Genomic DNA, 11,307 nt, shown 5'->3' on the forward strand with positions numbered 1-11,307 from the left:
GCACTTAAAATGATATTAAACCACAAAATCATGTGAAAAACAAACCTAAACAAAACTGTAGGAAGTCAGTTTGAAAATATGTCCAGTTGAAAGTAAATGTGGTTTGGCTTCTTTGACCAAAACAGGACTGAAAATTGATACATTCTTTTGATACATTTAATTATTATCATTATTATTATGGGCAAACGTTACATTCATGATTGTAACTACAACAAACAATTTTCTGCACTGGTTAGTAAAATTAAAAACTTTTCTCAATACCTACTACCTACTTTTTCCCACACCCACTTGAGCGGACGTTTTCTAAATTAAGCTTTAAAAATAGAGAGGTAAAGTTGGCATTATACAATATTCTCTACATTATGTCAAGATCACACCCCAGGTCAATATTTTAATGAGATTATAAAAGAAGGTTGGCGTAGCTTCACACAGTCACGTGATTTTTGAAAAGTTTCAGAGGTTTTCATCAAGGTTATTACAGAGAAGTAAAACTGACTGAAAACTAAATGATGACTGGAGAAATATTTTAGTGAAGTGAAATATAAATAAAAGCTAGACTGCAGGAAAAACAAACAGAAAACTAACTGAAATGATACTGTCTACTCACAAAACTAAGTGTGATAAAGATAAAAAAAAATTGTCAATTTGGTCAAATTAGCAGGTGAGATGAGATGAGATTAAGGATTCATTTATTTTATCTTATTTTATTAGGTATTTTATTAGAAATTTGCATTGTTGCAGCAGCAAAGCGAATAGAAGAATTGAAAGAAGCATTCATTTAAAAAAAGAAATAAAAATAAAAAGATAATAAATAATGCATAAACAAGCAAGGTATAAACAAGAGAAAATAAAACAGTACGTATGATATAAAATTATAGTCATATAGAATACATGACGGTGAGTCAGTTGTGTTTGCGAACGTCTTAAATCTTGACCCTACCCCTTTTAAAATAAAGGTCAAAACTAAAGATAACACTTACAATTAAGCAAATTAAACTAGACAGTCTTAAATAATAGAAAATAAACCTTAACAAGCAAACTCACCCTGGAAATTAACTGAAAACAACAAAATAAAAACGAAATAAAAAGAAAAATAACAGAAAAACAAACAGACCCTGCAGTACCAACATCTCCCAGCAGGGAGCGCGCGCACACACACACACACACACACACACACACAGTTTGCTCCACACTCTGTGTGTCTCTCAGACACACACAGTTTGCACCATGGTCACAGCTCGGGCTCCCCGCCTCGCAGCGCTCTGTGCTCGGACGCTGCCGGCGGCTCATCCCGGTGCGGAGCTCCGAGTTTCAGCTGCAGCGAACAGCAGAAAGCTGAACGTCCAGGCGGCAACTGAGGCGGAGAAGCTGAAGAGTATCGATGAGCTGCCGGGGCCCAGTTTATCCACCACTCTGTACTGGCTGTTTGTCAAAGGATACGCCGACAAGAGCCACTTACTGCAGGTAAACTGACAACTGATCTCAGATAAGTTTTTACTGATTATTTGTCACTTAATGTCAAGAGAGTCTGGCTGCAGGCCTCCGCGTCTCCTTAATGTTGAGAAACTTGGCGCCCCTATAACTCAGTCGGTAGGACGTGCGCACCATGTATTGAGGCTGTTAGTTCTCTGCAGCGGCCGCCGGTTCGAATCCCGCCTGCGGCTCATTTGCTGCGTGTCATCCCCTCTATCTTCACCCCCCTTTCCTGTCATACCTTCAGCTTTCGCTATCAATAAAGGCAAAAAGCCCAAAAAATATCTTTAAAAAAAAGAACAGGAAATGTTGCAGGAAGATTGATTGTGACCAAAACTCTTCAAGTTTAAAGGAAAATGTAGAAATTGAATCACTTTCTTGTCAATTAAAAAAAATAAATAAATAAAAAACTTAAAATAATTTGTAATAATATGTCAGCCTGGAATTGTACAGACTGATCAGAAACCTTGATTTGTTCTGAAGTTGTGGGTCATAACTCTTTTTTACCAGCTGTCAGAGGGCAGGTAGAGATTTAATTCTTCCTCTGTCGCCTGTCAGTGACTTATTCATTTACACGCAGCAGTGGAGGAGGTTTTCAGACATTTTATGAGTTATAGTATGAAGATTGCAGAGTAAAAATGCTCTTTTACAAGTGAAAGTTGTGAAAGCTATGTATTAGCTACAAAGGTTACTTAAATATTCAAAGTAAAAGTGCTCATTATTCTTAATGAACCCTTTCAGAGTGTTATCTGATACAGTATAACATGATATTATGGCTTTTGTTAGTATGTAAGCAGTATTTCATCTGCTTCAGGTGAAGCTTCTTTATACTGTTGGTTAGTTTCTGTATCTGTGTAATGATGTATAATCTGTATAATTATGAGCTGATTATGTTTTGGTTTGTCATTTTAATCTGAAAAGCAAAGTAACTACCTAATGACTATAGCTGTAAAAATGTAATAAAGTAAAAGTACTCAAGTACATCAAAATGGTCCTAAAATGCAGCACGTGTGTGACTTAAGTTACTTTAAACTCCAATTTACCTGTTTACTTTTACTCTCTGGCATTATGTTCTAGGGTTTACAGAAGAGTCTTTATGGGCCCATCTGGCGCTCCAGGTTCGGCCCATTCGACATCGTCAATGTGGCGTCTCCGGAGCTCATCGCCGAGGTCATCAGACAGGAGGGACGCTACCCGGTCCGAGCCGTGCTGCCTCACTGGAAGGAGTACCGTGATCTGAGAGGACAGGCCTACGGTCTGCACGTGGAGTGAGTGGGGACAGAAGCATTTGTCAGTTTGTCTTTTGTAAACACACCAGGAAGATATTTGATCATTCAGTCTCTTTCCAAACATCTCAAATAACCACATTTGTGATGATGTCATGATTGCGTTGTGAGGGAGTTCCTCAGCGTTCCATCATGGTGCCTCTTGAGTTCATAATCTGAAGAAACCTCTAACGCTGTTTCGCCTTCTAGCACAGGACCGCAGTGGTACAGAATCCGCAGCGCCCTGAACCCCAAGATGCTGAAGCTGCAGGAGGTGTCGGCCTACGCTCCCATCATCCACCAGGTGGTCGGAGATCTGCTGCGACGCATCGAGCTCCTGCGAAGCCGCAGTCAGGACCAGGTCACTGTTTCAGACGTGGCTGCTGAGCTGTACAAGTTCGGCTTTGAAGGTGGGAGTTACTTCACTCAGAATGGTGTCTGACGTTCAGGGAGCAGTTTTTTTTATTCTGTTGAACTGTTTTTTTCCCTCCTGTAGGTATCTCCTCCATCTTGTTTGAGACCAGGTTGGGCTGCTTGCAGGAGGAGATTCCCAAAGACACACTGCGCTTCATCGCCGCTACCAGTAACATGCTGACGCTGTCTGAGACCGTGGTTCTCTTCCCTCAGTGGAGTCGCAGCATCCTCCCCTTCTGGAAACGCTTCGTTCAGTCCTGGGACGACCTCTATTACGTTGGTAAGAAACAAAAGAAACAACACAAGGAAACATTTGAGGTTCAGATTTTGGATGTATATACAAAGATAGTGAATTGTTTTGTTTTTCATGGCAGCTCAGACCCTCATCAACAGGAGGATCGCTGAAATTGAGGCTCAGGTGAGCAGCGGCGAGCCGGCAGAGGGAATGTACCTGACCTACCTGCTGTCCTCTGACAAACTGACCAGAGCCGAGGTGTACATCAGCATCACTGAGCTGCTGCTGGGAGGAGTCGACACGGTGAGATGAGGCACATATCAGGGCTGGTTTTTCCTCAGATGATGCTGTTTGCTGCTGTTGGTGTTTTTTACAGAAGAAAAAACATCATTCACAGAGCGAGACAGACAAACCTTCACAAGAAACACTGCTTTCACAAAACCGCACAAAACACACAATCATTTCATACTTCTCTGTGTTGTCTGTGTCTGGATTTCTATACCAGGCTTTCCAAAACAAAGTTTTGAGAAATCGTTCCTTTTTTCACTTCAGCTCCACACTAAACTCCTCAGTCAGCCTATAGGAACCTCGAGAACTGCACATGACTCTACGTCAGGGCTGGACCTCGTAAATTGTGTTCGTATCTGAAAGAAAATTCAAAATACAAGAAAATTGGTGAATATGACAAGTTCTCCTAAATCACTTGTTCGCACTTTTGTTGGCTCAACAGACAAAACTGTCAGTGCAAATCAAATAAATTCATACGTTTCTCCAGAATGTTTTTCTCCAAATTTAATTTCTCAACATAGATAACTGAGAAATTTATTTCCCCTCTACTGACAGTTTAGTATAATCCATCTCGTACCTCCTGCTCCTTCCTGCAGATTTGAATATTTAATGAGAGCTTTTTACGGTGAGACCACTTTGCAGCTCTCACCACTTTGTCATTTGCGTTTGCCAGGCAAGAAAGCACGAATATGCAATTTGCATTATGGTGAAACAAACAATGAATTTACAGGATGCCAGCTGATGCACTGCTGGAAGGATGTGGTGATGTGCAGCGCAGACCACCACGTGTCAGTTGTGATAGGACGCGGGACACAACTGTGGTGTCAGCAAAGATGTTGAGAGTTGTAAGAGCCAATAAAGCTCCCACCAGTCTTCATTTCAGCTGTGAAATTAAGCTCCTTGTAGCAAATAACAACCAGAAATAAATTCTACTACATCACAGCCATGATGACAGCTGGGTTTGTTGTTGCGTGTACAAGGAGTCGCAGAAGTCGTCCGGCTGCATTCCCAGGTGGAGTCGTGGCTTGTTGGTGTTGTTGTAGCTGCGAGTCAGAGTTTTGTTATATCTCAGTTATATCTGCAGCACATGTGATGCCAACAACGGTCAAAAACAAAGCTGTCAAGAAAAATCTTATTGTTTTTATTTACAAAAAATTTCAAGGCAACTTACTCTAATGGGTTTTTGAGTTTTGAAAAAACTAAAAAATGTTTTGCCAACCTATGATCTTGTGTTGAGATAATTCACCTGAATCTTTGACGTGTAGAAACTCAAAAAAATGTATTTCAAAAGTTGTTAAGTGTGAGTCTGTTTTAAATGAAATTATTAACCATTATTCACTTTCACTTTGAGCTGATTTTTTAATTTTTGAAATACAATATTTGGGGGTTTCTAAAACTCAAAAATTTAAGTTTACCTAAAGAAGAAAAGTAAATTATCTCAGAATAACATTCTGAGTTGCTAAAACTTTTTCAAAAGTTAAGAGGTTGATTTCAAGGTTTCCTTGAAAGTTTGAGTTTCTTAGGACAGTTTAGCAAAATCAGTGCCTTTAGGCAGAATTAACAGGCTCTTGTTTTTTCCTCTCTCTCTCACCAGTAAAACAATGAACTCCTCAAAAAGTTTGATTGATTGCGCAGCCAGCGCTTCAGCTGTACTTTGTTTATTGCAGATTTGCAAATGTTGGCACTTAGAATTAAAATGGAAACCTACATGCTAAGCATCGGCATCTTAGCAGTGATTGCTACTTGCTGCTTTAAAGAGAGCTCTCCCAGCTCTTCCTGATTTTACTAGATTTTCATCGACTGCTGATTTTGTTTCCAGGTTAATCAATAATAAAAAATAAGCGTTAGTTGCAGCCCTTGTAGAGATGCATGCACAAGAGAGAGAAGAAGAAAGACAGGTGTCAACATGTTGACCTTTTCAGGAAGGTGGATGAAAGAATGACAGAGGGAGGCAGTCAAACAAATCTGTGTAATATTAAAAGCTGCAAATGTTTATCTGAGAGTTTTTCCAGGTTGTGTTAGCTTTTCATTGACTGATGATTTTGTTTTATATGAAAATTGTTATTGTTAATATTATTACTATTTCTGTGAGCATATTAGCATGACAACATTAGCATTAACCTCAAAGCACTGCTATGTCCTCAGAGACAGATTTTCATCCATTGCCTTGTGACAGATAATTAAGTTTTTGTATTTTTCTCCTTCCTTTTCCTCCTGATGTCAGACCTCCAACACCCTGTCCTGGGCACTGTACCATTTAGCGAGGGACCGCGCGGCTCAAGATCGACTGTACAGAGAAGTGAACTCTGTGTGTCCGGGCACACGGGAGCCAACCAAAGACGACCTGAGCAGGATGCCCTACCTGAAGGCTGTCATAAAGGAGACGTTACGGTGAGCTGAGAGCTCTTGTGATCCCATAACTACATATGTCCATCAGTTATGAGCATTTCAACTAAAGATTTTTATTTATTTATTTATTGTTGTTTAAATAATTATTTTGGGACATTTCAAATTATCCAGTAATCGACAAGAAAAAAGCTAAAATTAGAGAAACTTTGTGTAGTAGAAATACTGTATGCTTTTTCTGTTTTCCTAATTTTCTAAAAAAAAAAATCCATATGTGGTGAAACTGGAGGTGTTTTCTGTGTTTTTATAACCTTACACACTGTCCAACTTTGCCTGTGCCTTCACTATGCTTCAGACTTGGGAAGCTTGGGTCTTTTGGGTGACTGCCAGAGAATTTCCTCTGCAGAAATATAATGAGCAGGTCGTCTAAGGACAGGAAGGAGCAGGAAAACAGTCTCTGAAGCCAAAACCTGAACACAACTCAGTGTCTTGTTAAGTTTTACCATATGACATCAGTTCAACTGGAATTAAATTGACATAATCTCTGGAAAGATATTTGAGCTCGCTGAAACAACCTTGAACTCTTTCCCTCCTGTCTTTTCCTTTGTGCAGTTCTAATGTACATACCACTGAGCAAAATGAGTGCTGAGAAAATGTCCTTTATGTGTGCTGTGTTCTCGTTTCCTCTTTTGTGGATGCGTAAAGTCTGTAAAGTGTTTCGACACTTGTGTTTGATGTATTTCTGGTTAAAACCTCAGTGCATTGTGCAAAGCCAGACTGCATGACCTTGTGGTAGTTTCTGTTGAAGTTGTCCTGCATTTTTCAAAATTACTATTTACTATATTTTTGTATTTCAGTAGCAAATGGGGAGAACAATTTTTGAAATTGGTCCAGAGCTGTCAGCAATGAAACAGGCTGTAACGTAATCATTATGGACAACTGTGAGCTGTCAAAGTGTGTCCACTAAGTGTTAAAGCCTGGCTCAATGGCTGCAACACAGAGAGAGACAGACACGAGGTGGCGGGCTGAAGAACTTAATTTATTTAACAAAATACTTAGGAAAAACAACAAAACATGTGGAAATCAGTGGATCAGTGGTGTAGTGCAGGTGTGGGCGCATGTGGATGTGTGTGTGTGTGTGTGTGAAAGAAACAGAAGAAAATGGCGTGTTGGTCTCATGGCCTGATAACAACCTGATGATTTGAATCAGGTGTGTTGGAGCAGGGAAACATCTAAAACATGCAGGACAGTGGGCCCTGAGGACCAGGGTTGGGGAACACTAGAAAAGGATTCCTACAGAGACAGAGCTTTTTGTTAAATGTTAAGATACAAAAAACACTGAAGCTTCCCTTCAGTTTTTACCATAAACTCAGCTTTAATAAAAGCCAGGGGGCAGGATATTGGGGATGAAAGCAGGATATTGGGGATGAAACAAAAAGGTACTGAAGGAAAAGACAGGTGGAGAAATGAAGTGTTCAGGCTGAACTTGTGAAATCAGAAGTTGAGACATACTTGACAGCTCTTTTTATGTGTCATTGCATATAAAACAGATACAGTCAGACACCCTGGGGCAACTAAAAAGCTTTCGCAATATCAAATTATGCAACAGTGCAATTGAATATTCACATGGTCCAGAAAGTGTTGCCTCAGTTCACCTTTGCAATCTATCAATACATGTAGCACTGAGATTTCAATACCATTATATTAATACATGCATCTGATATCACTGTATCAGATGCAATATTAATGTGATAAGCTGTGTTCCACTGCTATGTTCTCTACATGGCCACAAGTATATGGACACCTGGACTTCCACAAATTGCTGCCACAAAGTTACAAGTTATGTACACTGTTTCCAGAAACAGTGGTTCTTATTTTTTCTCAGCCAAGAACCACTGACAAGAGAAAAAGTGTTCCTTGGAATAATTTAATATAATCTGTTTATTTTTACACTTTGACCTAGTTATGTGAAAGAACAACACAAGAGAATTATAATTATCAGGGTGTTTCACTCAAGAGAGTGAGTTTCACTCTTAGTGGATTTAGTGCATACATAAAATAAAATGTTGAGGATTTTAAAGGAGAAGTATGGAGCAGTCGCGCAGGTGAAAATGAGTCCTGCAGTCCAAGTTTGAGCCGTAGACGGTTTATTAAGTATGTTGAATTTAATATACAGTCTGTGGTTGAAGCAAGTTGTTTCTCCCTATAATTTATAATATTTAAAATTGTTTAGGGAAAAGAAACAAAAGTGATAATATGTTTCTACTTTAAAATGCACACACTGACCTGACCTGTGTGTGCAGTAGCGTGACACAACTTGTTTCAACTTATTATCTTTGTCATCTAGTGCAACTGAGCTGAGCAAAGCAGAAAACCCCTGTCAAGATTACTAAAGAGGAAACAGACAAATAACATGAGTGCATACAGAAGGTCACGTATGTTTTCCTCTGATCTGCAGCCTGATTGTCGTCTGTGTCTTTCTCCACTAGCCTTTATCCCGTGGTACCCGGAAATGGACGCTTTATTTCAGAGAATGAGGTGGTCGTGGGCAACTACTGGTTCCCAAAGAAGGTAGGAAAGCAGAACCAGGAGCAACACAAAAGATGTGATGTTCTGTGGTCCTCAAGTGCTCCTTTAAAGGAATATTTGAAATTATGTGATATAAGTGCCAGTTGGAACGCCCCCAGTTTGGAGAAGCCGAGAGGGACACCAGCAATGTACAGCTGTGGGCGGGGTCAGCAACAAAAAGGTATTTTAGCCACTTAATGAAGGTCCACCTAAAAAAATTAATATCAGTTTAAGTGTATGCTATATTTGGAATATTTTCACAGCTTCACCTTGCTGTCAGACAGAATTTTCTGGCTGGAATAGGCTCATATAAAAGCCAAATGAAGCTCTATCCAAACTAACCAAACTCCACTGACAAAATCAGTCATTTTAACATGCAAAACACAGCAGTTGCTGGCCCAGTGCTGCCTTGAGCTGTTAGTTTGTTTGTGCTATTGTGTGTCTTCTGTGAATTCGAACTAACTTTTTAAAACACCAAAGTGCACAATAACACAAACAAACTAACAGATTGAAGCAGTGGAAGACCAGCAACTCCTGTGTTCTGCAAAGTAAAATTACTGTTTTTTCCTATGAAGTTTTTTGGTTTGGAGAAAAAGATATTTGGTCAGAAAAGGCTTTTTGACAGCAACATAAGTGGTGAAAATATTCTAAATAAACTAATATTGCTTTTTATAAGTGGCTAAAATACCTTTTGTTGCTGACCCTGTCCACTCATTCATGCTGGCGCCAGTCTCTGCGTCCTCATTCAACCACACATCAAATAATCCAAATTATCCCTTCAACTTTAAGATGGTGATTTTCAGAATTCATTGCTTTTGTTCAGAAATGACAAAAGATTGATGTTGTTATTCTTTCTTTTCAGACTCAGTTCCATCTGTGTCATTACTCGGCCTGTCATGATGAGGCAGAGTTTGTAGATGCAGAGCACTTCATCCCTGAGCGGTGGCTCCGTGCCGGCAGCGACTGTGGCAGAGCGACGGCCGGCTACTACCAGCACCACCCGTACAGCTTCATCCCCTTTGGCGTTGGCGTGCGTGCCTGTGTGGGGAAGAGGGTGGCGGAGATGGAGATGTACTTTGCTCTGTCAAGGGTGAGTGCTCATGACCACATTGTTTCAATCAGGGAAAAGTTGATGGAAATGATAGTCTCCTCATGGCTCTATAATACATCCATGATGGCTCCATACAGATTTGATGGAACAGTCCTCACATTAACACATGAAACTGACAGAAATGTCTGATTTTTTCCCCTCAAGTTTGACTGGTGCTCTTTTAATTACTTCCTTTTGTTGCACCCTCTTCCTCTGCAAAGCTGTAATGGTTTTCCACCTGCTTATCTTGGTAACTTGTGATAGATTTGGATGAAAACAGCCAGAGCATTTGAAAATCTAAACAATCATTAACTATCAAACAGTAATGTTCTTTAAAACATTTATTGACACAGTTATTGTTTGAGCATCATCAGTTTGTGTTGTTTTTTAGTTAATGCAGCACTATGAGGTCCAGGTTGAAGACGGTGCACCGGTCGTGGAGCCTAAAACTCGAACCCTGCTCATTCCTTCAAAGCCAATCAACCTGCGCTTCCTGTCCAGAGCCTGACGAGGACACTGCTACAGCTCAACAGCACAGGTGTTTATGAAAACCATTTCCACAGACTGCAAACAGTTTATTGTGTGCCATGCAACTTCATCAAATCAAAACACGGCCCACAACTCTAAGTTCTTTGAATGAAACATGGTGCACAGGGGTGGTGACATGTTTAATTTGGCTGAACATTAAGCAGCGTAACAAAGACTTTTCTTCCACTCATGCTGTGTTTGTCAGCCTGGGTGTGGGGGGCATCTTTCCAGCACACCGATTACTCGTGAAAGAATGAATAATATGATGTACTCAATCCCAATTCAATGTGTGACAAATCACAGCCAAAGAGGTCTGATACTCACAACGCTTTCCATGTTCAACACACACAGTCTTTTATCTTTATCTCTGAACTGAAAGCTTAGACTTTGCCTTCTGATTGATAATAAATATAATCACTGCTTATATATTATAGAGGCAAGGCTAATGTTGTGCTCCTGTGTGTGTGTGTGTGTGTGTGTGTGTGCACGTGTCAGCAAAGCTCTGTACTTTGCAAGAACACGTTGCTGACTCATGAATTCATGCAACAGTTTATTTGCAGTGAAGCCAGTGAGTCATATACATACCTTGTTTGAAATTAAAATAGGTGTGTGTTGTTGTTGTTGAATGTATGAATGCTTCTCTGACAGTGATGTGGAAAAACAGAATCACTTGCACACCTGTAATCTCTGAAACACATAAGTTTATTGTAATAAATCACTGTAATATTACAAAATATCAGTTTACTATTGCTTCAAGTGTAGTTTTGCAGATTATGTAAATTCTAAAATGTATTTTAATTCATAATGGAGTTTTAAACTGGCCACAATGCTTTTGCACAAATAAAGATATATATGTGTTTTTGTATGGCCTCTTCTCTTAAAGCTCACACACAAAGCTGCTGTCCTTTTGTTTCCAAGTTTGAGTTTAAATTTTTGGCATTTAGAGGGACACAAACTTTTTCACATGGAATTAAAAGAGATTCTTTTGAGGATATACTTGTAGCCATTCAGTCGTCTAGGGAAAATGCAAGCAGTATTTATTCCTTGACGCCTGTGGTTAGATACTAAGATATTCCATGACCATATATACAAAAGAGGCA

At 39.7% G+C, this 11,307-nt stretch overlaps 1 protein-coding gene across 1 annotated transcript; it reads left to right on the top strand.

Annotated features, from left to right (window-relative positions):
* The first annotated feature begins 1,180 nt into the window (after positions 1-1,180).
* cyp27a2 (cytochrome P450 family 27 subfamily A member 2) lies at positions 1,181-11,061 on the top strand. Its single transcript, XM_084713794.1, has 9 exons — positions 1,181-1,464; positions 2,551-2,741; positions 2,949-3,148; positions 3,235-3,432; positions 3,527-3,690; positions 5,900-6,066; positions 8,511-8,592; positions 9,452-9,679; positions 10,071-11,061. Exons 1-9 carry the CDS (start codon positions 1,228-1,230, stop codon positions 10,185-10,187), a joined length of 1,584 nt encoding a protein of 527 aa, XP_084569920.1. The 5' UTR covers positions 1,181-1,227; the 3' UTR covers positions 10,188-11,061.
* Positions 11,062-11,307: the final 246 nt, after the last annotated feature.

The sequence above is a fragment of the Lutjanus erythropterus genome, chromosome 24, assembly GCF_056507025.1.
Source record: "Lutjanus erythropterus isolate fLutEry1 chromosome 24, fLutEry1.hap2, whole genome shotgun sequence".
Taxonomy (NCBI): Eukaryota; Metazoa; Chordata; class Actinopteri; order Lutjaniformes; family Lutjanidae; genus Lutjanus; species Lutjanus erythropterus.